Source organism: Colletotrichum siamense, assembly GCF_013390195.1.
Source record: "Colletotrichum siamense strain Cg363 chromosome Unknown KSG_Cg363_contig03, whole genome shotgun sequence".
Taxonomy (NCBI): Eukaryota; Fungi; Ascomycota; class Sordariomycetes; order Glomerellales; family Glomerellaceae; genus Colletotrichum; species Colletotrichum siamense.
The window spans coordinates 5,936,952-5,957,942 of NW_023501016.1; the positions used below are offsets into that span (position 1 = coordinate 5,936,952).

At 52.2% G+C, this 20,991-nt stretch overlaps 9 protein-coding genes across 9 annotated transcripts; 5 read left to right on the plus strand and 4 right to left on the minus strand.

Annotated features, from left to right (window-relative positions):
- Window positions 1-1,238: 1,238 nt before the first annotated feature.
- On the minus strand, window positions 1,239-2,030 carry CGCS363_v005577 (uncharacterized protein; the record flags this gene model as incomplete). The annotated part of the gene is made up of 2 exons (XM_036637426.1): window positions 1,239-1,768; window positions 1,820-2,030. The coding sequence occupies 2 exons, from the start codon at window positions 2,028-2,030 to the stop codon at window positions 1,239-1,241; spliced, it is 741 nt and encodes a 246-aa protein (XP_036498938.1).
- Window positions 2,031-2,493: 463 nt separating this feature from the next.
- Window positions 2,494-3,343, minus strand: CGCS363_v005578 (uncharacterized protein; the record flags this gene model as incomplete). Its single annotated transcript, XM_036637427.1, has 2 exons — window positions 2,494-3,059; window positions 3,121-3,343. The coding sequence occupies 2 exons, from the start codon at window positions 3,341-3,343 to the stop codon at window positions 2,494-2,496; spliced, it is 789 nt and encodes a 262-aa protein (XP_036497668.1).
- A 791-nt stretch (window positions 3,344-4,134) lies between these two features.
- CGCS363_v005579 (putative AAA family ATPase y4kL) lies at window positions 4,135-7,198 on the minus strand (the record flags this gene model as incomplete). Its single annotated transcript, XM_036637428.1, has 3 exons — window positions 4,135-4,139; window positions 4,195-4,568; window positions 4,638-7,198. The coding sequence occupies 3 exons, from the start codon at window positions 7,196-7,198 to the stop codon at window positions 4,135-4,137; spliced, it is 2,940 nt and encodes a 979-aa protein (XP_036497667.1).
- A 1,097-nt stretch (window positions 7,199-8,295) lies between these two features.
- On the plus strand, window positions 8,296-10,071 carry CGCS363_v005580 (uncharacterized protein; the record flags this gene model as incomplete). The annotated part of the gene is made up of 6 exons (XM_036637429.1): window positions 8,296-8,381; window positions 8,444-8,474; window positions 8,538-8,739; window positions 8,809-9,039; window positions 9,137-9,669; window positions 9,808-10,071. 6 exons carry the CDS (start codon window positions 8,296-8,298, stop codon window positions 10,069-10,071), a joined length of 1,347 nt encoding a protein of 448 aa, XP_036498443.1.
- A 1,087-nt stretch (window positions 10,072-11,158) lies between these two features.
- Window positions 11,159-12,056, plus strand: EN3GAL (Galactan endo-beta-1,3-galactanase; the record flags this gene model as incomplete). Its single annotated transcript, XM_036637430.1, has 3 exons — window positions 11,159-11,823; window positions 11,893-11,945; window positions 12,007-12,056. The coding sequence occupies 3 exons, from the start codon at window positions 11,159-11,161 to the stop codon at window positions 12,054-12,056; spliced, it is 768 nt and encodes a 255-aa protein (XP_036498444.1).
- A 196-nt stretch (window positions 12,057-12,252) lies between these two features.
- Window positions 12,253-12,681, minus strand: CGCS363_v005582 (uncharacterized protein; the record flags this gene model as incomplete). Its single annotated transcript, XM_036637431.1, has 3 exons — window positions 12,253-12,378; window positions 12,428-12,484; window positions 12,535-12,681. 3 exons carry the CDS (start codon window positions 12,679-12,681, stop codon window positions 12,253-12,255), a joined length of 330 nt encoding a protein of 109 aa, XP_036498445.1.
- Window positions 12,682-13,378: 697 nt separating this feature from the next.
- Window positions 13,379-17,328, plus strand: crb2 (DNA repair protein crb2; the record flags this gene model as incomplete). Its single annotated transcript, XM_036637432.1, has 2 exons — window positions 13,379-13,495; window positions 13,918-17,328. 2 exons carry the CDS (start codon window positions 13,379-13,381, stop codon window positions 17,326-17,328), a joined length of 3,528 nt encoding a protein of 1,175 aa, XP_036498446.1.
- Window positions 17,329-18,357: 1,029 nt separating this feature from the next.
- On the plus strand, window positions 18,358-18,843 carry CGCS363_v005584 (uncharacterized protein; the record flags this gene model as incomplete). Its single annotated transcript, XM_036637433.1, has 1 exon — window positions 18,358-18,843. The coding sequence occupies one exon, from the start codon at window positions 18,358-18,360 to the stop codon at window positions 18,841-18,843; it is 486 nt and encodes a 161-aa protein (XP_036498447.1).
- Window positions 18,844-20,406: 1,563 nt separating this feature from the next.
- CGCS363_v005585 (uncharacterized protein) lies at window positions 20,407-20,905 on the plus strand (the record flags this gene model as incomplete). Its single annotated transcript, XM_036637434.1, has 2 exons — window positions 20,407-20,654; window positions 20,770-20,905. The coding sequence occupies 2 exons, from the start codon at window positions 20,407-20,409 to the stop codon at window positions 20,903-20,905; spliced, it is 384 nt and encodes a 127-aa protein (XP_036498448.1).
- Window positions 20,906-20,991: the final 86 nt, after the last annotated feature.

The window sequence follows — 20,991 nt, forward strand, 5'->3', positions numbered from 1 at the left end:
CATAAAGGCTTGAGCGTTCGAGGAAGGGAGCCGCCTGAATCCCACGCATGCACCTGCCGCACTCAATTCGTCATTTTATGATGCCAGAATTGAAGTTATTCGCAGATGATAGTCGCGCCGACTATTTGCAGCTAGGTTCTTCTAAGCTTTCCATCCTTGCTCATGCGTTTCCCATAACCGTTGTCGCCGCTATTGCTACACTCTGTTGCGTTGACAGCGTCCACCCCGCAGTTTTTAGCCCGAAAAAGGCAAAAAAAGGGGCTTTTTACCGAAAAACCACTAAATCGCCCTAAACTTCGTCTACTAATACCTCTATGCGTACGTAATATGGGTAAATAAAAAATATATTAATTAATAGCCCTTAATTAGGTAATTATAATGATATCTTTTTTATTCTTGCGCATTACGTACGTATAGAGTTATCTAAGTGTGAAGTTAAAGCTAATTTTGAGGGGTTTTTTAAGTAGATAGTTCAATATAATATACTAGGGGTTTCGTTTTTTCTTTTTAGCGTTATATTAAGTATCTACTAACCTAAAAACCCCCTTAAAACCCCTTAAACTTTATATTTAGATAACTCTATATGTATATAATACGTAAGAATAAAAAAGATATTATTATAATCACCTAATTAAGGGCTATTAATTAATATATTTTTATTTACGCGTATTACGTACGTATAGAGTTATTAAAACGTGAAGTTTAGGGGGTTTTAAGGGGTTTCTAAGCTAGCGGAAAATTTTCCTTCTGGGTTAAACTTGGGGGCGGACGCTGTCAACGCAACGGAGTGTATCGCTATCTTTTGCAGGATATTCACATATTATCCCAAAGCGCTGTCTGGGTGAAGTAAATGGCAAGTGCTGCTGGAAGTGAACAAGTCCCGAACTCGTTGTAATGCTCATGGAAACTTGCGATGTGATGCAGGTATCTGATCGCAGCATTCGTGGATATACGATCAATCCCACGCGCCTGGACTTCAGGTGATGCTCACTATTCACTTGCATTGGACAGACCTTGCTCGGAAACTTCTTCGTATTCTTCTATCAAGAAATGTTATTCTGGCACCCGAAGACGTAATGAATCCGTCCTTGAACACGACTCGCGTCGACGATGACCTCATCCCCCTGATCTACTCACCACACCATGTCTCATGTCTCATTTCTCGTCCCAAATGATCAAGGAATCACGCCAGTACACCTATCGCCATACTGCAACAACATGGCCATAATCATAGCTATCTAATCACAACATACCGTAAGCGACATATAGCGGTCCACCAACTTGATCAGAAATCTAGTCTTGGTGGTAGACCCCAAAAGCCCAGCATCCGCCGGTCCATCGGCTTGCAGGTACAGTTGCCGAGAAGCGACGAAGTACTGATGCAGCCTATCACACGCTTCATCCGAGAGAGGGGCCATCGAGAAGGTTTCCAAGGCGCCGCCGGTGACCCCGTCCCGGCGGATGGTCTGCGCAACCTCGGAAAAGTACTTGCTTTGAAGGTCTTCTTCATGATAGTCGATGATGCCGAAGACTCGTGTCTGGTAGTCGATGGCGGCAAAGAGGGCATGCGCGAAGGCGTGGATGCGAGGGATGTCGATGCGGGCCTGTCCGTGGAGACGCAGCGTGCTGCTGATGTTGCTGACTACCGTATCTGTTAGGATGTTTGCGATAGTGTTGTCGTCAGGGTGAGTGAAGCCCTCCGGCAAGGCTAGCTCAAGGGTCTCAATGAAGGTGCTTTTAGACATGACTCTCGTGGACGGTTGGTTGTCTGCGATGTTCAGGTCAGCAACAATTATCCCGGGCATGACAGGATGCGTACATCTTCGATGCTGCTTGTCTTGCTTCTTCGCCTGGGCCTTTTGGATTCCGCCGTATGTCTTGGGCTTCTTGCGTTCCCTAGTGGTCTGAGACCTCCGATGCCCGGGTTTCTTGGTTTCCCTGTTCTTTGGGGTAGGGACATCAGGCTGCGGTTGTGTAATGTTCGGAAGAGCTGCCTCGAGATCGGCCTTCAGATTGAAGAGGGACGCCATGTTTTGTGTCTGAAAGATTGTTCGGTCTTGTTGTTGCAATGAAGAAGTTGAGAGGATGATGGGATGATGGAAGGTCGGAGAGTCCATGGTTTTGTAGAAATAAATGAATCTTTCTCCGACGCGTGGGTCGCGCGATAAGATGGTAAATGTGAGAGTTTGGAAAAGTAAACAGTGACCTTGAGGTGGGTGCGAATATCTCAGCCCAGCAAGGTCAAATCGCCGCACCTTCCCTAGCTTTCTCCGTCAAATCCGTAGCTAAGCACCAAAATTTCAAACGGAGAAAGATTTCAAACTTCCAACACTCAACATGGAATGAATTTGCTTTTCAGTGACATTTTCTTTCGTTATGGTTAACAAAGGGGCTGGCTGCGTTGCATTTATCGTCTACAACCCTGACACTTCTTTGGTGCAACTGCCATTTCCTTGATGCCACTGCCTTGGAATGCTTAGATGCCAACTTCGTTCATATTTTCAACCAAGCCATCCTCCATCTCCTCGTCCTCCTTCGAAAACTCCAGCGGAGAAGGTCTATTGTCTTCGCGGTGTAGGTTCCCTCCTGCGAGTCCTTCGGGAAAGCAACAAAGTAGTCCTTGCGAGCCTTGACGAAACTCTCCAGCATCACCTTGCAGGTGTTCGTAGAAATGGCCTCCATGGAGAAGTCCTTGGCGTTGAGACCGCCGCCGGCAACGCCCTTGGTACGCACATGCTGGGCGATGGCTTCGAAGAACTCGGAGTTGTCGTCGGAGCCCTTCTTGTACTTGCCGCGGCATTCCTTGACGGCCTTCACGAGTGAAAGCATGAAGCCCATGAGGCGGGCGGCGTCGCGAGACTGAGTGCCCTGGAGGTGAAGGACAGCGCACAGGTTCTCAGCCTCCTCATTCTCGATCCAGTTGGCGACGTCGTCGATTGGGAAGTAGAAGCCATTCTCAAAGCCGGTCTGGAGGGTGTGCATGAGGTTGGCCATGGCCTTGACGAGCTTGGCGTCGCCGCGGATGGACTCGGAAGCTTTGTCGGGAAGAGCAGCCTTCGCTATGTCTTTATTAGATATTTACGATCGGATGGAATGAGTAAAAGGGCTGCGAAAACATACTTCCTCTCAGCACGCGCTTGCGCTCGCGGTTCCTCTGCTTTCTGTTGGCGAGACGGTCTGCGAGATACTTGTTCTTGCGCATCATGCTATGAAGCTTGCGCTTGTTGGCGGGTGTGTTATCGTCATTGTAATCACTTGCAGTGCCATTGACCGGACCGGTATCTTGGCTGACGGCGGGCAAGGCAGGCTCGAGATCCTCCTTCAGGTTGAAGGGCGCAGACATCGTGGCTGGAATTCGCAGAGGAATGCAAAGAAGCCGATGGCTAGGAGGGTGGTGATGGCGACAGCGACGAGCAAAGAGTCGGCTGGAGTGAGCTGCAGAAGCAAGGTTTCCTACAAAGGGAAAGAGCGAGGAAATGGAAAATCGGGACGCGTTGTTTACGCGTCTGCTGTATTGTCGGGGGCGAAGGTGAGGTGCTGAGCGAATGCCGAAAGGCAGTGAGCCGCTCCCAGTCACCGAAAAAAGGTTCATGGGTACCGTAATTCCCAGACCTCTCAACAAATCAAGCACTCCAAGTGAACATGGTTTAGTGGTGGAACGTGTAAGCCTGGGTTCGGCTGGAAATTGAAAATGGTGACCCTACATAACTCCAGGAGCTGCGCGATTGTTTTTTGCTTCTTTTTTCATTTTTGATAACGATGAGAAGTTTGTTCTCTATCGAAAACTTGCCTCGAAACTCTTTTCTGGGCGATGGTGGTTGTTTTTGAACTCGCGATCCACGGGAATCATCTTCGTTTTGGGAAAACCACCACCTGTGAAGCTGATGATGTCGGTCACGTTCAACCCCTTTTCCGTTGACAGTAAGAAATCCATTCAGCACACTGTATTGAAATCGAGGGAAATTCGTTGTGACAAGGCCGAAATAATCCAGTTCGGTGAGAATATTATCATTCGATAATAGTAACCCCTTTCTTCCCCGACTCTGCACTATTTCAACTTGTACATCCCACATACCTTCTGGTATGCTTCCCATTCTCCGTCCGACAGGCCAGGGGGCCGTGACTGCGGTAGATTTAGACTAGATCCAGTCCCCTTGCCGCCTCGACCCTTCGTGTTACCACGTCTTTGGTCACTCTCGTCATCCTCACTGTCCGTATCTGATTCTGACTCTTCGGTACTGCTATCTTGGCCAGAGGCAGGCATCTTTCTAGCAGAGGAACGAACATAGACCGGACGCTGCTCAGTAGTCAGAGGAACTGCTTGAGGCGGCATCTGTGCGTATGCAGGTATGGTAGTGTAAGGGTCGGCTCTCCAACGATCTCTATTAGCCCACTCGGCTTCGGAAGCACCCATCGCACTAACGAGATACTCGTCAAACTTCGCGTACCCTTCCGCCACGATCTTGAATTGCTCTTCGCCGAGGACAGGCACCGGTTCTCCGTCGATCCGTTTCTTGGCCTTGTGTTCCGCTAAAGCTATGGCTGTCTGAAAGGCGTTCCGGATTTGCCTGTGATTTCCCGTCAGTTCATTCCAATATCACTCGAAGTGTCTTCTCGGCTGGGGAAAAAATACTTACCTGCCATTCCATGTATCCCGGCCGTTCTTCTCGAGATCTCTGAAATGCTCTTTTGCAAAGTCCATGATTTCAGATTTCTTGATCTCGAATTCAACGTGGCCTCTAGACCTTTGCTCGTCCTTGGCGCGTTTGATGAACTTTCGGTAGAGTTCCTTGGTGACCTTGAGGTTCAGCTTGGGATAGAACAGTGATACCTGGATGCGAGATTTGAATGCGGGATCCATCGTCCCCACACGATTTGTCGTGAGAAACAAGATGCCAGCGTAGTATTCGAGAGTTCGGAGAAAGACGCTTGTAACAGCGTTGTGGCGTAAGTCGCTTCTCGTTCTCTTGGCCAAGAACACGTCGGCTTCGTCGAGGAGAAGCACGCATCCCCACTTGTGAGCCAGCTGAAAGTTGTACTGCAAGTTCTTTTCAACCTCGAGAGCTGTCTCGCCGATGTCACCGCAGGTGATTGGGAAGAGAGGGCGCTTCGTATCATCCGCAACGCACTCGGCCGTTGAGGTTTTGCCGACACCAGGTGGTCCATGGAGTAGAATCACGAGTCCAGCTCCTTTTCCTTTGACGAGATCCAGGCAAGATCCTATACTGAGGGGATTGCCAGTGAGGGACTCCGATGACCTTGTCGCCCGTAAGGATTCATGGGTGTCGACCAGCGCACGCACCGTTTTGCTGTGATTGTCGGGCAGAACTAGGTCGTCGAAGCTGTTGGAGAACTCCACGTCGCTGAGTTTATCGGTCGGCACAGTAACCCATTGCCGTGATCGTAATACGAACGCATGGACATAATGTTGCATCAACATGAGGTCATCCTCAGTCAAATCCTTTTCGTGTCGTGGCCCGAGATACCGAGACATCTCACCCAAGAAGATTTGAGAATTGAATTCATCAGTATCTCCGTCTCTGTGAATAACATCTCCTCCACAACAGCCTTGTGTGGTTCCATGCTTACACCATGAGTCTTGACGGGTCTCTCGTGGGTCTGGCCGGGTGAAGCTGTCCGTCGAAACGGAAGACTTCAGTAGCCAATCAGGATTTTGTGCGACGGCCAAGGCCATGTCAACGATGACCTGCGCCTCCAAGTCGTGTGACAAATCATCCAATGTCCTGCCTTTGAACATCTTGTGGCAAAAGGGACGGTTTGTCAAATTCACAAATCGTTTGCCTCCGTCAATGAACTTCTTTCGTAGCGTGTCATAGTTCTTGTCGAATCTCATGGGATAAACCGGTAGTGAGGTAATCGGCTTCCTTCCGAAAAACTTCTTGATGGACATTCGCTTGATTTTCGGCACGTACATGTGCCCATTGCTAGCCATGCTAATGCAGTCCAGCACGAATCCATCGACACGGATGGGCTTTTCTTCATTGCCGAATTTGCGATAGCTTAGGGGCTCTCTTCCACCGGCAATGCTGAAAATCCGGTAAGCATGGTGTTGCTCTTCCTGAGTAATAACAAAATCCCCTCGCTTGAAAAGATGCCAGAGATCGGCGTATTCAATTTCTGTTGCTGTTCCATCTGCAATCTGCTGTCGCAGGATCATCGTCGGCTTGAGATCCGTGTCGAGGAATTCAACTAGACACTCCAGATCTGGTAGCAGATCCTTGTACAAGTACATCTGCTGCAACTTCTTCCCTTTGTGCCGTTTAGGGAGCTGTTCAAGTACCTGGGAGGGGATGGCCTTCTTTGCTTCCTCAGCTTCTGCAGCTGATTTCACGGCTTGGACGCTGCCCTTGATATCATCTATGTGCCCCACGAAGAATTTAAATGGACGCAGGAAAACAATACTGTTGTAAACCTCAATATTTCCCACGACCTGTGGGGGCGACGTCTGAATCATCAGGGAAGCTCCGACCAGCTTATCGAGGTGCGAAAGAAGAGCGCGAGATCGGATGCGCAGCCGTTCAGGGGAAGATGAATATTCCACACCCGCTGAGGAAACGCTCTCGGAAATTTGAACCTCAAGAGCTGCTTTCTCGTTTGTGGGCAATGCGACATTATTTTTCGTTAGACGAAACTGGTCGAAGGGCACCCTCAGGAGTTGATGGCGGTGGACTGGATACATCTCGTCTGGGGTCGGTGGCTCCCACACGGTGTCAGCGCCGTTGATAATGGCTCTTAAGTCCTTGACTTGCTTTTCAAGCTCTTCGATCCGCATGTGTGTGAAAGTATGGTCCAAGACTGCTTGTTGGGCTCGGACTCCGAAGCGACCCATCTGTTTCTCTCTATCGAAGAGCTGCTTTCCGAGAGTCTTATGCTGTAGATGAGCGACATGTTGACTTAGGACTGCCTTCGACTCCGTAGGTCCATCCGCTGGCTTAGGTTTGCTTGGCTGGCCACGGGACTGAGCAGTCGCCGCATCTTCGCTCGGTTTTGCCGACTCAATCTTTTCAGTACTTGAAGGATGGTCTTCGTTGTCTTTTGTCTCGTCCTTTGAAACCAGTTGGCTCAGAATGGCTTTTTCGCCAGTATTGTCGGTTGTCTGGGGAGTTGGAGGAGTTGGACGGGGCCACAGCAAGATATCTCCCCCGCGGTTGAACGATTGGGGGGCTTCAGGCAGCATGCTGACATTTATGGCTCAATTGTCTGGGCAGAGAATCCGAAGACTGGACAGAATATCCAGAGAGATATTCAAGCGTCAAAGGATGGTGTGAAATGTGCACTTGAAAGCCAGCCAACGGTGCCTGATTGGTTTTAACCGAGGTCGCCCAACCTGGGAAAGCCTGAAATGACCAATGATGTTCTTTTGCGCCGTAACACAGGATACCCGACATGCGCAGGAACTGGGACTGCGCCACCTACGACGATACATAATTACTTGGTTGGTGAGCAATTTTCGCAGTGAATACCCACTCTGGCGCATGGTCTGCCGCAGCACACATCCGCTTCGAGTACCAACAGTGCTTACTGAGGGGCTATTCCCCCTGACCAACATGTGAGGGCCTTCCAACAGCCAACACATGGTCCGTCGTAATTGGGTATTTCCAGCGGCTGGTCCGTATCCAGGTCCACTTGACATGCAGATGTTGCTGCAGTCTTTACCTATCTTGGCGGTTGAGAATCGCAAGCAGATGGCCTGCCCTGTTCACCACACAAACCCCTCATATGAAGCAGAACACTCGCTGAATGTCACCGGACTTCACATAGAAGTATGTCGATGATGTAGAAGAGCACCCTAAGTCAATCCTTCGTCTAGTAAATACTACGCGTCCGTCCCGCAATGGCGAACCTAGACCGATCTACATTTCTGGCCTCAAGGGAGCGACAGCCCTCAAGCTCACCCATTAGATTCATAGAGAACCATGTGTGTATTTCAGGAGAGCCCGACCCGGTACATAGCCCTTGGGCTGGACGACTGGTCTCTCATACCGAAGCTGAGCATGGCGATGATCAAAGGTTTGCAATACAACGCGAATGGACACCAACAGTTCTGATCCGATTGATTACAGAAGTGCGCTGTGGAAGCAAGCCGATGACGAGATAGCGCAGCTCTTCAAGCTGATGTCGGAAGTGAGGTCGAAGCTGGAACGGAAAGAAAGCGGAACCCAGCCAATCACGAGATCATTGAGCCTCCGTGGGTGTACTTGGGATGAGGTCGTAGAGGAAATCCAAGCCACAGCTCAGAGATGGAAACAAAGAACCGGCAAAATAGGGAAGTCAATGGAATTCATCAACAAGATTGGCAATCACTCTGAGGCTCTGACCGCATGGCTTGGTCTTTTGCCAACTGGCGACTATGGATCTAGGTAAGAAAGATGTGACATCTAAACAGGTTGGGGTATGATTTTTACTCACATCTCTGGAATAGTATCTGTGGAGTGTTCAAGTTGATTATAGGGGTAAGGCATCATCTTCAGAGAAATCGCCGTGAATAGAAAGTCACTAAAGAGACATTTGTGCAGGCTACGGCAAACTACAGTAAGGTTGAGGAGGATATTTTCCAGGCGCTTTCGGAGATACCAGATGTGATGGAATCAACGAGACGATACGTCGCAATATGGACGCATCGTAACCAGCATTTTGAGCGACTAGTCTTCAATCTCTATCGCGCCACACTAAAGTCATTGCGCCAAATCATGCAGTTTTTCGCGGACAGCAGACTCAGTGAGATCTCGCAGTGCCCTCTCTCTTGCGCTTCTATTGGAATGCATTGATTGTGCTGATCACAATTAGGCAAGGTCTTCGGTGCCGTTATCAAACAAAAAGACTTCAAAATGGATCTTTCAATGAGCTTGAGAGAAATGCGGCAATGTGCTGAGAACATCGGAAAGGAGGGGCAACTCTACAACGCCGAGGAGACCCACGACACTTTTCTCATGGGAGAGCGAACCGAGCTGGTGGTGAACAAAATATTGCAGTTCCTTGAAACACATCCGCTGCTGCAGGTGAATACTGCAGAGCTGCGTAAGTGATGACCCAAGCATGGCCGCGGGGGCTTTCTTGCCGCCAACAACCCCTTTGCTGGGTACTCTGTCCTTGCTAAAGCCGTGTGATACTTCAGGCACCATGAAGGCCGCCCTCGAGCCCATTAGCCAGTACGATCTAGCGAATGTTCATCGCACATCTTCAGACGATAGCTTGAGAATCTTTGAGCTGCAGCAGCTAGCAGACGAGAAAGCCCAGAAAGACCGCCAGGAGAAGGCGGCCGCGGATAGAGGGGCTTTGCTGCAACTTATTCGATTCGACCCAGGAGTTGTCCAGCAAGACATCCTGAGATGTGCCCAGTCTGGGTACATCATGAATGATGAACAGAAGTCGAGAGCTGCGGCGATGATTCGAAACGAAACGTTCAAGTCATTTCTGCGAGATGCACATTCATCAAGAAGCCTGCTCGTCAACGGCAATGAAGACACTGCTCGCGCGGATGGGATCTCCCCCCTCAGTCTCGTTGCTGCCGAGTTGTCGCGGCTGTGTGATAGTGCAGGCGCTGCGGACGCCCCGGTTTTTGTCCTGAACTACTTCTGCGCAGAGCATTGTTCTAGTCCTCTGTTTCCGTCGTTGGAGACGTCGGCTGCTGGGTTGATGGCTAGTCTGGTAGGCCAGCTTGTCAGCCAAATGAAAGATAAAGGGATGACAGTCGACCTTTCATTTATGGCAGAGAAGAATTGGCGACGGCTGGCAAGATTTGATGTCAAAGCACTTTGCGATCTTTTCAAGAAGCTAACAAAACAGTTGCCGCCCGGGGGAATGCTCCTGTGTATTCTTGACGAGATATACTTGTATGAGTCGAGAGAAAACGTGGAATATGTTGTGTGGTTTCTAGCCGGTCTCGCTGAAAAGCAAAGATACAGTAGGGCGGCTTTCAAGCTGCTGGTAACATGCAGAATCCGAGCTATGGGGTTTGCGAAATATTTTGTCCAGAACACGGTGGATTTGGACGATGATGTTGAAGTAGACGATGCGGCCGACTGGGAGATGCAAAGAATGACAGTTTAAAATGAATTATTTGAGGAGTTATATAATTATGTCTGCCGCTAATACCAGTTGTTATTGTCACTGAATTGGCGTCATTCAACATGTTGGTTCTGTGGTCGAATAACCGGTAAGAGGCCTTTCTCGGTGAGTTCTCTCGGTCAACCTCCTCACCGAGAACCTCGCGTAGAAATAGTGGGTCTGTCTCAACTCGACCCCCGTTCAATCTTCTTGAAACGACCTTCTCCTCGATGTCATCAATATCAGCCACGAGATCCAAAAGCATATCTTAATTGCAAAAATATTGCACTATGATAGCATTCAATATCATGCCGACCAGCCGGATTCATTCACGCCTTACACCTCGGCAGCACGCGCCAATGCCCGGACGCCTGTTGCGCCGATCACCCGAGCTGTCATGTCGATCCCAACTTATGCCTCAGCAAACCGAGCTTCACGAGAGTCTGGCCAGACCAAAAGGAGCCACTGGCATCGCAGCGACTGGTGCGAAATCCGATCAAGGTTTACCGCCAAATGGGCAAGTGCCGACAACCCCTTCGAATACGATGTCGCAGCGACAGGGTTGCGGGAGCGTGGCACCATCTCGTCGGCCTGATCTTCCATTAAGTTCGGACGACCACCGCCTTCCATCCCGGGGTGAGGTTGCTTCGAGCGCCCTCGCTTGCCGCTGGCGCATTTGGCATTGCAGCCCCCTTTAAGGATGACAGCGTGTGACGATGTCGTCAATACGGGAGCAACGGCGTTTACACGGAGGGCATTCTAAGTTTAGCGCCCTGGATCGCCATGGGGGCCCCTGCGTCGGAGTGTTTCGCCTCTTTCCAGAATTGATGTTTCAAGCCAATTGTCGTTGGTGGAAATCCTGCTGGTGTGGAGGTCAGTTCATCTATCTCGAGGGTCTTGCGGGGCATCAGACAGGGTCGTGAGGCCGAGCTAGCTCTGGTCATCAGCCGACTGCCATCAACTCGACGCCCAGACAAGAGCGCGGATAGCTATTTGGGTATTTGAAGTGCGCAATGTCCCGGGTGTTCGTCTGGTCTGTTGGATGCTTCTTCCAACCTCAACCCTCCATTCCATTCTTTCATTTGCCAAGATGGTCTGGTTCAATCAAGCAGCCCTCCTCCTCAGCAGCGCGCTGCTCGTGGCCGACGTGCTCCCCGTCGGGGCCGTGCGGACCATCATCCCCAAGACGAGCTTCGACTCGCAGTCCAACTTCGACGCCGACTGGAACTACCTCTACCCCTGGGGCAGCGACCACAATGGCGGCGCGCGCATGACCAAGGACAACGTCAAGTTCAGCGGCGGCACGCTCACCCTCACCGCGAACAAGGTCAGCGGCCAGAAGCCGGCGACGCACGGCGGCCAGCAGATTGCCATCAATTACCTTAGCGGCGCGATCCACGCTAAGGAGCACTTCAACGTCTCCAAGGGCGGCGGCTACGACTTCAGCGCCGAGCTGAAAGCGACCACGACCAAGGGCACATGGCCCGCCTTCTGGCTGACCGCCGTGCAGGGCTGGCCGCCTGAGATCGACATGGCCGAGTGGAAGGGCAGCGGCAAGATCAGCTTCAACACCTTCAACACGAGCTCGATCGTGACGGCCAAGGACGTCAACTACCCGAGCCCCGGCAACTTCCACAGCATCAAGGTTGAGACGAGGGACCTGAACGGCAAGGACGTGCAGGCCAAGTTCTACATGGACGGCAACCTCATCACGACACAAGTCGGCGCTGGATACTTCGGAAAGCCGATGTACCTGTAAGTTTGACGCCTGATGCCGGATATCCGGTGGGAAAGTTTGAGGGTGATTACTGACTTGAAATGAAGGATTATCAACTTGCAAATGGAGGGCTCTTCCGGCTCGCCCGGCCCAAGTGGAAGTGAGTAGTGGAATAAGCTTTCTGTCAACTTAAATTGCGACGATGCTAACGAGTCGTGTAGGCACCGAGTTCCAGGTGCGCAACCTCGAGGTCCTCAGCTACAACCCGTGATATGACGAAATACGGGCATGAGAGCGTGATTTGAATTGTTCATATATGGATTCCCACTGTATTTACTTCGATACGGGCCCGTCGCGTCCCACGTACATATCTCCCTGCGCCACGGCGCATTGCATGATCAAAGGAAATTTCGACTTCAGACTTCGAATTGGTTCCTGATTAAAGTGCTTTTGATGTGCCTGCCGCCCTACTGACTCGAGTCCCTCGTGAGAACTCTCCTCGCCCAGCCATGATCCTTCCTCGAGGGCCGCTTATCGACAGGGAGCTCCCGCTTCCACGTGTCACGGATGTCTGTAAGCATGGTCTTCTGCTCCTGGCACTCGGATAAGATTAGTTATCACGTGTAGGAAGGTTCAACATACCATACTGAGGGGATGCTCTACTGGCGTTAGGATGATGAATTGCTCGTGAAAGGGGTTCTGTTCAAGTGAAGGTCAGCCCCAGACGACAAATCTTACTCCTCACTCACCCAGCTGACTGTCATGTCTTCTCGGGGACCCTGCTGGCGAACCGTATCTTGAATCTCTGTAACCTTGTTAGCGTAGTCTTGAGGGTTAGTCTTCCCCTTTTCCGAGAATCCCAGACAAAATGTCTCGCAACAGAGTGGTTTTCCCATGGCTGCGACTAATATCCTTGAAAGAGCTGAAATGTCTGCAGATAATCCTGCTTTCAATATCTGATACTTCCGAATTTGTGGTTGGTTTATGATGCTGGGCCACACGCTGGTCATGGATGACTGAAGCTGTTATTAATCGAATGTTCCATGGACTCATGGCATGTTCCACCTTTGAAGACCTCTGAGTGAATGTTTGGATTCTTCATATCTATGTGGTTCTGAATACATGTGGCTGAAAGTGACAGCGGAATTTGACTACAAAGCTGCTGTACTGACATGGCCGACAAGCACCTCGATAAGTCACCAAAAAGGCTCACTTTCAAGGGGTCTTCCATTAGAAAAAACAAGAAGAATCAAAAAGCAAGTTCATTTGTCTGAATGCAGCTCCCTTACATAATGTCAAAGGAGAAGTCTAGGTACAGCAAAGGAAAGGAAAGCAATCATTCACTTCAGTGGCTTGCGTTGCACAAAATAGGCAGCTATGTGTGCTGTGCATAAAGAAGCTCTGTGCACAAGGTGGTGCAGCTTACCTAAGACCTGCAACCTTTCTGAGCACATGACCTGGTGTCTGTTTCGCGTCCAGCCATCTCAGTCGGGTTCTCTCCCCTGTCACTTTTCCACCCGCCCCCGCCAGTCTTTCTCGCGCCTCTTTCTCGTCAGATTCTCTCCCAGCCTTGACCGACGATGCGAAACGACAATGACGCGCTCTAAAACCCTCGCAGCCGCCGAGAAGAAGGCCCTCGAGGGCAAGAACGAATCGCAAGACAGCCAGTACGTCCTGGACCAATACAGGGTCGTGTATGGGATCGGCGTGGTACGTAGGGCCATTTTTGCTTTTTCCTGTGGCGTTCCTCCAAGTGGAGGCGCTTTTTCTGCCTGCCCTGGACGTGTTTTGGGGCATTGCTGCCACTGGATTGATTGCAACATTTGCTAGCACTGCAACGATGCAGGCATTGCTGCGACCATGCGCTAACTGATTCGGGCGCCAATACAGACAAGCAGTTCGCCGCCGAGGCCATCAACATTATCGCGACAAAACAGTCGAGAGAGCAGAAGGCGTCGCGACTCACCTTCGACTTTCCTTCCTGATCCTCCGAGCAGAGCGACCGGTCAGCCTATTTCCCAATCGGTACTGAGCAGCGCGCCTCCAGCGACTGGAACCGGAAACGCGGTGGGTGTTTGTTCCCCCACCTGGGAAACAGGGATTCCTTGCCGGGATGGCACTGACCAAGACAGCTACCCCAGCAGGACTTTATTCGCGAGGGCCTATCGGTCGCGTCACTTCCCGCTGCCGCCGCTACGGATGCCGGAGGCCAAGATCGCGGCCCAGATCCCCAAACAACATCCTTTGTCTCAGCTCCGCCAGGGCCGTCCGACGCGACAAATTTTGTCAAGCCGCCGTTGGCCCCGATCCGCGACGACGATGCGATAGATCCTCAAACCGAACCCACCCCCGCACCATGCGCCCTCGACGAAACATCTCGGCAGCCGAAGAAAGTCAATGTCTCGCCTCGATCATCGCGCTCCGTGTCTCGCAAAAAAGCCAAGATGGACGTGTCACAGCAGTCGCCGACTCAAGATAACGACGAACGAGATTACCAGAACTACTACGATGGCCCGTCCTTCGTCGAGACGAGCCCCATCTCACAAGACGCCGTGACCCAGAGTTGCCCTCCCCACGACGAAGATTCGGGTCCAGTGAACTTTGGCAACCTCAGCCACCTGATCCAGGAAGAGACGCAGCCGGAGGAAGAACCTTCATCGATACCCGACGATGTCAATCTGGCTACGGGCCGAGGGGCCTGGCGCAGGTCCAGCTCCCAACAACACTCCTCCGTCCAACGAACCGATATCGACTCTCCTCTGCCCAACACGGCCCAACCGCCGCAGACACCCGCCAATAACCCCTTCGCGGGCATTAAGAAGCTCGGTGACCCTGCCTTGGTTGGATCGCAGTTATTTGGTCAAACCCAGTTTTCGTCAGCCGTCAAGCGATTCAGCCCTACCTCCTCGAGACCGTCTCCGCACGTGTACGCCCACAACTCCATCTCGCCAAACGTCGCTGAGACGTCACCGCTTAAGAATCGGTATAACATAGCGTCTTCTATGCCTCCGTCGAGCCCGCAAATTACTAGGACTGAGTCGCCGGGTCGTCAGGAACGCAGTCCGAGTGTTGGTCAACCCGATGATGGCACGGTACCCGAATCACCACAGTACGCACCGGCCAACACACGAGTGCGACCGGAGCCCCCAGCAGAATACGAGAGTGCGAAGGAACCGCCAAGAAGAAGGCTCAGCAACGAAGCTGAGGACGTGATGTCTGGGGACGATACGGATGATTTTGGGGATGATTTTGACGATGCCTTGAGGCGCAGAAGACTCGTTGCACAGAAGCAAGAGGCAGCGTCGAAACAGCTTGCCAATATCAGTGTCGGACGTCGCAGTGAGCGTCGTTCCGTCGAGGTGCCTTCAACGACTAAGAGAACAAGAGCCACTCGGGCAGGACGATATCGTGGACGACGTATTGCGACTACATCAGACGACGAAGCGGACGAGTTTACAGTTGCTGATTCTCAGGGACAAGAAGCCCAGCGGCCGCGTTCGCGGGCATCGCCCGATCTTGGAAACGGCAAACCGGCAATCGTGTCGAGTAACGAAAAAGTCCCAGACAGTACCGGTGCTACCCAGAAGTCGAATACTGCAGGCGCAGTCCCGGAAACGGAGAGTTCGGGCAACAGCTCGCGCCCGAAGGACGTTATTCCCGAGACGAGTCCTACCAACACGCAGTCGCATCCTGAGCCTGTGGTTATAGCATCATCTGACCAGCCTTTGGCGAAACGCCATGCTGAGCCTGTCGAAGAACGGGAAGTCCCTGCGGAAACCGCCAGTCAAGACAGAGCGCCCAGGGAGGTGGAGGGCGAGGTCGAGAAAAATACGGAAGAAGTTGTGGCAGAAGTTGAGCCAGCCAAAGAGCCCGACACCGAGCTATCAGAGCCTGCGCCTGTGCAACCGTCGCGCAGGTCCGGCCGCAAACCCCGACCAACACCAAAGGCTCAATCATTGAAGACCACAGCACGTGCAGCTGCATCTGTGGAGTCTGCTAACACGGAGGGTCGCGAGGGTCACAACTCGGGCGAAGGCGCTGCTCAGCATGCCATAGTTCCTGCGGAGGAGCCGATTATGGCGCCAGACGCAGTCACCAAGGAAGAGGCACCTGCCCCAGCAGATGCCCTCCCTGCTGAGGACCAACCTGCCCTTCCATCTTCCCCTCCCATTCCCAAGACTCGGTCCAAGAACAAGACGTCTCCAGCCATCATTAGCCAGAACAAACCAACAGAGAATACTCCCGCAACGCCAGATACCCATCAATCACCGACTGCTGCTGAGCCTCCTGGGTCGACCTCGACGTTGAGTGATCTCACAGCTACGCCAGCACCATCGGACAAGACCTCTCCGGCTACCCAAGAATCCGTCGAGCTTCCGCCGCTTTCCCCCGAAAAGCCGACACGTGGACGCCAGTCCGCAAAGTCCTTGTCGAGAGTCACCACAGGGTCACGCGTGGCCAAGCCCAGCACTCGAAGACAGAGCCGCAGGAGCACGCGTCTTGATAGTGCCTCGACTGACGAGCTGACCCGGTCACCTTCTGTTACGGGCTTCGAGAATAGTATCATCCAACCTCCGAAGCAAAGTGCACGCGGCAGCCGTCTCTCAATGTTGTCGTATACTTCCAAAGATGGCGGTGGTGCTAAGATCTTCGCTGGCATGGCCTTTGCCATATCATTTCAGTCGAAGAAAGACGGCGAGAAGCCGGACCAGTACGAGCACCGTTTGGGACAGAGCCGAGATGTTGAAAAGATGATTTCACAAGCTGGTGGACATCTGCTTACCAACGGCTTCGACGAACTATTCGAAGCAAACGCGTTGAAGAGCAGGTCAACCAGCCCGGCGTCGGATGGAACAGAGGTAACCCCTTTGACATTGACACCCTGGGCACAGTCACTCGGCTTCACAGCCCTGATTGCAGATGGTCACTCTCGAAAGGTTAAGTACATGCAAGCTCTTGCCCTGGGACTACCTTGCATTTCGGATAGATGGGTAGCCACCTGCGTGGCAAAGGGGACAGTGGTAGATTGGCTGCCATACCTTCTTTGTGCAGGACAGTCAACCTTCCTTCGAGACGCCATCCGCTCTCGCTCCCTGGCACCCTACTCGGCCACCGAGGCACGACTTGGCGATGTCATCGAACGCAGGCCAAAGATGTTGGAGGGAAGCAAGATCCTCCTGGTGATGAAGAAGTCCAGAGCGGAGGATAAGAAGATGCCGTATGTTTTCCTAGCACATGTCTTGGGTGCTACGCTGTCGCGAGCCTACAATCTCGAGGAAGCAAAGGAGACGCTCAAGCAACGAGAAGAGCTAGACGACCCTTTCGACTGGGTATATGTCGACGAGCACACCGGAACCGAGGAGGGGCTATTCAGCTCCGCCGCCCCCAACACGAAGCCCTCTAAGAAGAGGAAGCGGCCAGCTGCGCCCGCCAAGGACGAGGCAGACCGAGCCCCGAAGCGGATCAGAACCTTGAGCGACGAGCTGGTCATCCAGAGCCTCATTCTCGGCCGGATGATTGAGGAGGGCGAGCTCGATGCGTGAGCTCTGCATTGGAACAACTGTACTAGTACTGTGTATAAGGATCAAAAGGAGACAATAGGGTTTGTCAAGTTGCATCATTATGGCGTTGGGCGGAAGGGCAATAGGACGATACCTTGTAGGCGGGTTGGCGAACTCGGATAAGACGATACGAGGGCATGTGTACTATAGGCATGAATCAAGAAAGGCTTTAAGCCATTGCATACGTGGATTTTAGTCTCGCTCGGCTGTTATTGTCGCGATTGATAAGTTACTGGCGGTTCGTGACCTTGGTGGGTGGCTGGTCGTCCAGGTCCGCAACCCCTATTCTCTGAGTTCGCCCGTGTCTCCCTTCATTTCTGGTCGTCTGTGATCCTCGCCTGTCGGTCCCGTCCGTCGCACCTGTTTGTCTCCCTCGTCTCCGTCTCCGTCTCCGTCTGTATCTCCTGGCTCTGCATGTCGTCGCTGTCGCTTGGTACCGTCGCTGTCGCTTGGTGTCGCTGGTAGTCCTCGTCTGTTGTCCTCGGCTCTCGCCATCATCTCTCGCTATCGTCTCCCATCCTCGTCCCTCTCTCTCCCTGTTCCCTGGCTCCATGCGTCATCGCTGTCTCCCGATGTCGTCGCTGTTGCTGTTGCTGTTGCTGTCGCTTTCGCTGTCCTTGGTACCGTCTCCGATATGGTTTTGGGCCTTCCATGCCCTCCCTCAATGGAGGAACATGTATGCCCCCCCCCCCCCCCCCCGCAATTTCCCTGCCACAGGACTAAAGCAGCAACTTACTTTTGAATCTATTCGGAATGTGCGCCACCAGCCAACAGGTTGCCCACCCAAGAGTAGCACCGTAGATGGCTGCGTCCCGTATGTCTCGTCGTCAAGTGTATAAAGCCCCAGATCGCCCGCCAAGAAGCTCGTTCTGTTTCTTCTTCTTCTTTTCTTCGTCCGCTTTCAAACAAAACATTTTGCTTCGCTGTTTCGCTTTTTTTGCCACTTTTTCGCTTTCTTGCTTTATACACGCTACCACCGCTCCCAGTACATCACCACAGACAGAAGTCACGATGTCTCCCACTGCTCCTTCCCGCACCGCCCCCCGCCCCTTCTTCAAGTTGGGTAACCCCAACGTAAAGAGCACCATTCGGGTCGAGATCCGCCTCAAGACGGCAGGCTCGGGTGGTGCTCTGGGCAAGCGCTCGAACGCTCCTTCCCGCCCTCCTCACAAGCCCGCCCCGGCTCGTGTCGACAAAAAGACGCAGGTCGGCCAGGCGGGACGCAAGAAGTCGAGCAACCTGCCTCGCAATAAGTCGGGCAGGGCCCGCAAGGGTCCGAAGATCCTCGCCAACCATGGCGACATGCCCATCGCGCAGATGGCAGCGCCTCCTCCCGGTCGTCCCTTCCTCCCCTCTCCCTCGCTCTCTCCTCCTCCTGCTCCTTCCCAGGAGCATCGCCCCCCTGCTCCTTCTACAGCAGGCACGGTCATCAGGAAGAGGAAGGCGCCCCCCACGATGCTCCTTCCCACAAGAAGGCCCAAGCCTTACTCCAGATAAGGGGAGGCGCCTTCCTGCCTTCCTTCCTCTTTTTTCTTCAGCAAGGGAACGAATAAGCACTCGAGAGGGTGCGACAAGGACGACGGACGACGACGAGGACGACAGCGATGACCACCAGCGGTGTTTTTTACAGCGGATATCATTACCTAGCGTTGCTTTTTTTCACTCTTTTTTTCACACTCTTTTTTCACACTCATTTTCTTTCAGCGAGTGTGTTTTTTTCCTTCAGCGACACAAGCGACAAGCGGACCTGGTTTTTCCCCTCGCGGGGTTTTTTCCTTTTTTTTTTTTTTTTTTTTTTTTTAATACATCACCAGCGGGGATACTTCCCACCCCAAAACTGTTCCTGTGCCTTCCGTGAATGGTGATGTGTGATGTGTTGTGTTATGGATGTGCTGTGCGATATGATGTGCGATGTGAGATGTGTGAATTTCCTGACTGACTGTAATCCCTGACTGCTGTGACTGTCGTCGTCCTGCCTCGTCGTCCTGCCTCGTCGTCCTGCTTCCCCGTCGCTAGTCTTCGTCCCTGCCTGCCATCTCTGCCTACTGTCTCTGCTCATTGTCTCCGTCCATATCTGCGTCCCTATCTGCGTCCTCTGTCTGCGTCCTTCCTATTCGCTATGCGGCTCTGCTCCTTGCCTCTGCCTGCCAGCACTGTTGATATTCCAATCTCTATCTCTAGCTCCTGTCTCTGGCTCCTGTCTGTATCTCTGACTCTCATTACTGGCCCCTGCTTCCTCCAGATTCCCGTCCATCCCTGATCGCTATCTCTAGACACAACCACCTCTGCTCATCGCCATCTCTGCTTCCCACTTCTCCTAACCACTTCTGCTCTGCATCACTGTCCTGATCGTCAACTATATCTCTACCTGCACCTTGACCAGCATCTGAAATAGCGTATTTACCAATTGAAAAATGAACAGTGAATGAGAGCAGAGACGACAACGTAAGGATTTGCACGAGTTCATAAGATCGGCCTTATACACACTTCTCCTGAATTTGGAAATATCCCTCCGAGAATACCCAGGCTTGGACTCCTGATTGATGATGTCCCTTTTCCCGGAGGTTGGGGAAACGGCATATCCCCCATGATGAAGAATCGTGGAAAGTTGTTCACTCAGACAGAGGTTCGCAAAGTCATGTTAAGAACATCAGAGGGTTCATAAGACGAACGGAAGTCAAAGTGAGAAAAACCGAAAGGTAATTACCTTTCTCATGGCCCCGTCGCGTTTCAAACGAACCCCCTCCCGGAGTCACCAGAGCATCTACTGACGAGGATTTGTTTAGCTGTTTCTTTTACCAGCTAGACCATTTGGCCCAGCTGAAATGGTTGAAGGTGACTGAGTGAAAGTCGAACAAGTACTTGAATGGGCTTGGTTGAAGACGCAGGCACTGGGTTCAGTGAGTTGCGAGTCGGGATAGAGGCGCAGTTCTTCTCAAAATCATGTGAACTGTTAGCAAATTTCCAACTACTTCAATAAGGCTTCAATAACTGACTCAGGTTGCCCACGTTGCCGATGAGGGCTACGGCCAGCTTGAACTGGCTTGCGTTTTGGCGACAATGATGCCCCTGCTCCGGAGCCCTTCCGACAACGGGCATGCCACCCTTGTCACCATGCTTGGGAAGGCAGTTCGGGACAATATCACAAACGAGGATCGCCTCGCAACGGAAGGCCCCCACGGAACGGCAGCGCAAATCATCCGCCAGTACCTGGATCTTTCGGTTCCCACGAGTATGGACGACCCCATGGCGGTCAAGATCATGTACGCTCTGGACTGCGTCGTCAACCATGATACGGCCATCAAGAGGTACGTCATCTTCGGTGTTCTACGCCTGGGAGTAGTCGAGTGCCCGACACTAGCTTTTGAAGAGCTATTCGAGGAAGGTTGGGATCTTCCAGAAGGCTCATGAAGCCGGAGCTAGAATGAAGAAGGAGCACATTGTCGTGGAGCGGTGGCCGTTCACTTTGTTCCTTCGACCTGGCGAGCCCGGTGCCCGGGAGGAGATCGACCGCAAGATCGGTGGAGGCCTTTCGACTTTGATCGGCTACCTCGAGTGACAGGATTCTGAGGATTGGAAGAAATAGCGAAGCACGGGGAAGTTGAAATCAGCAAAGAGTGAGGCGTAGCTGGTATTGTGTATTGG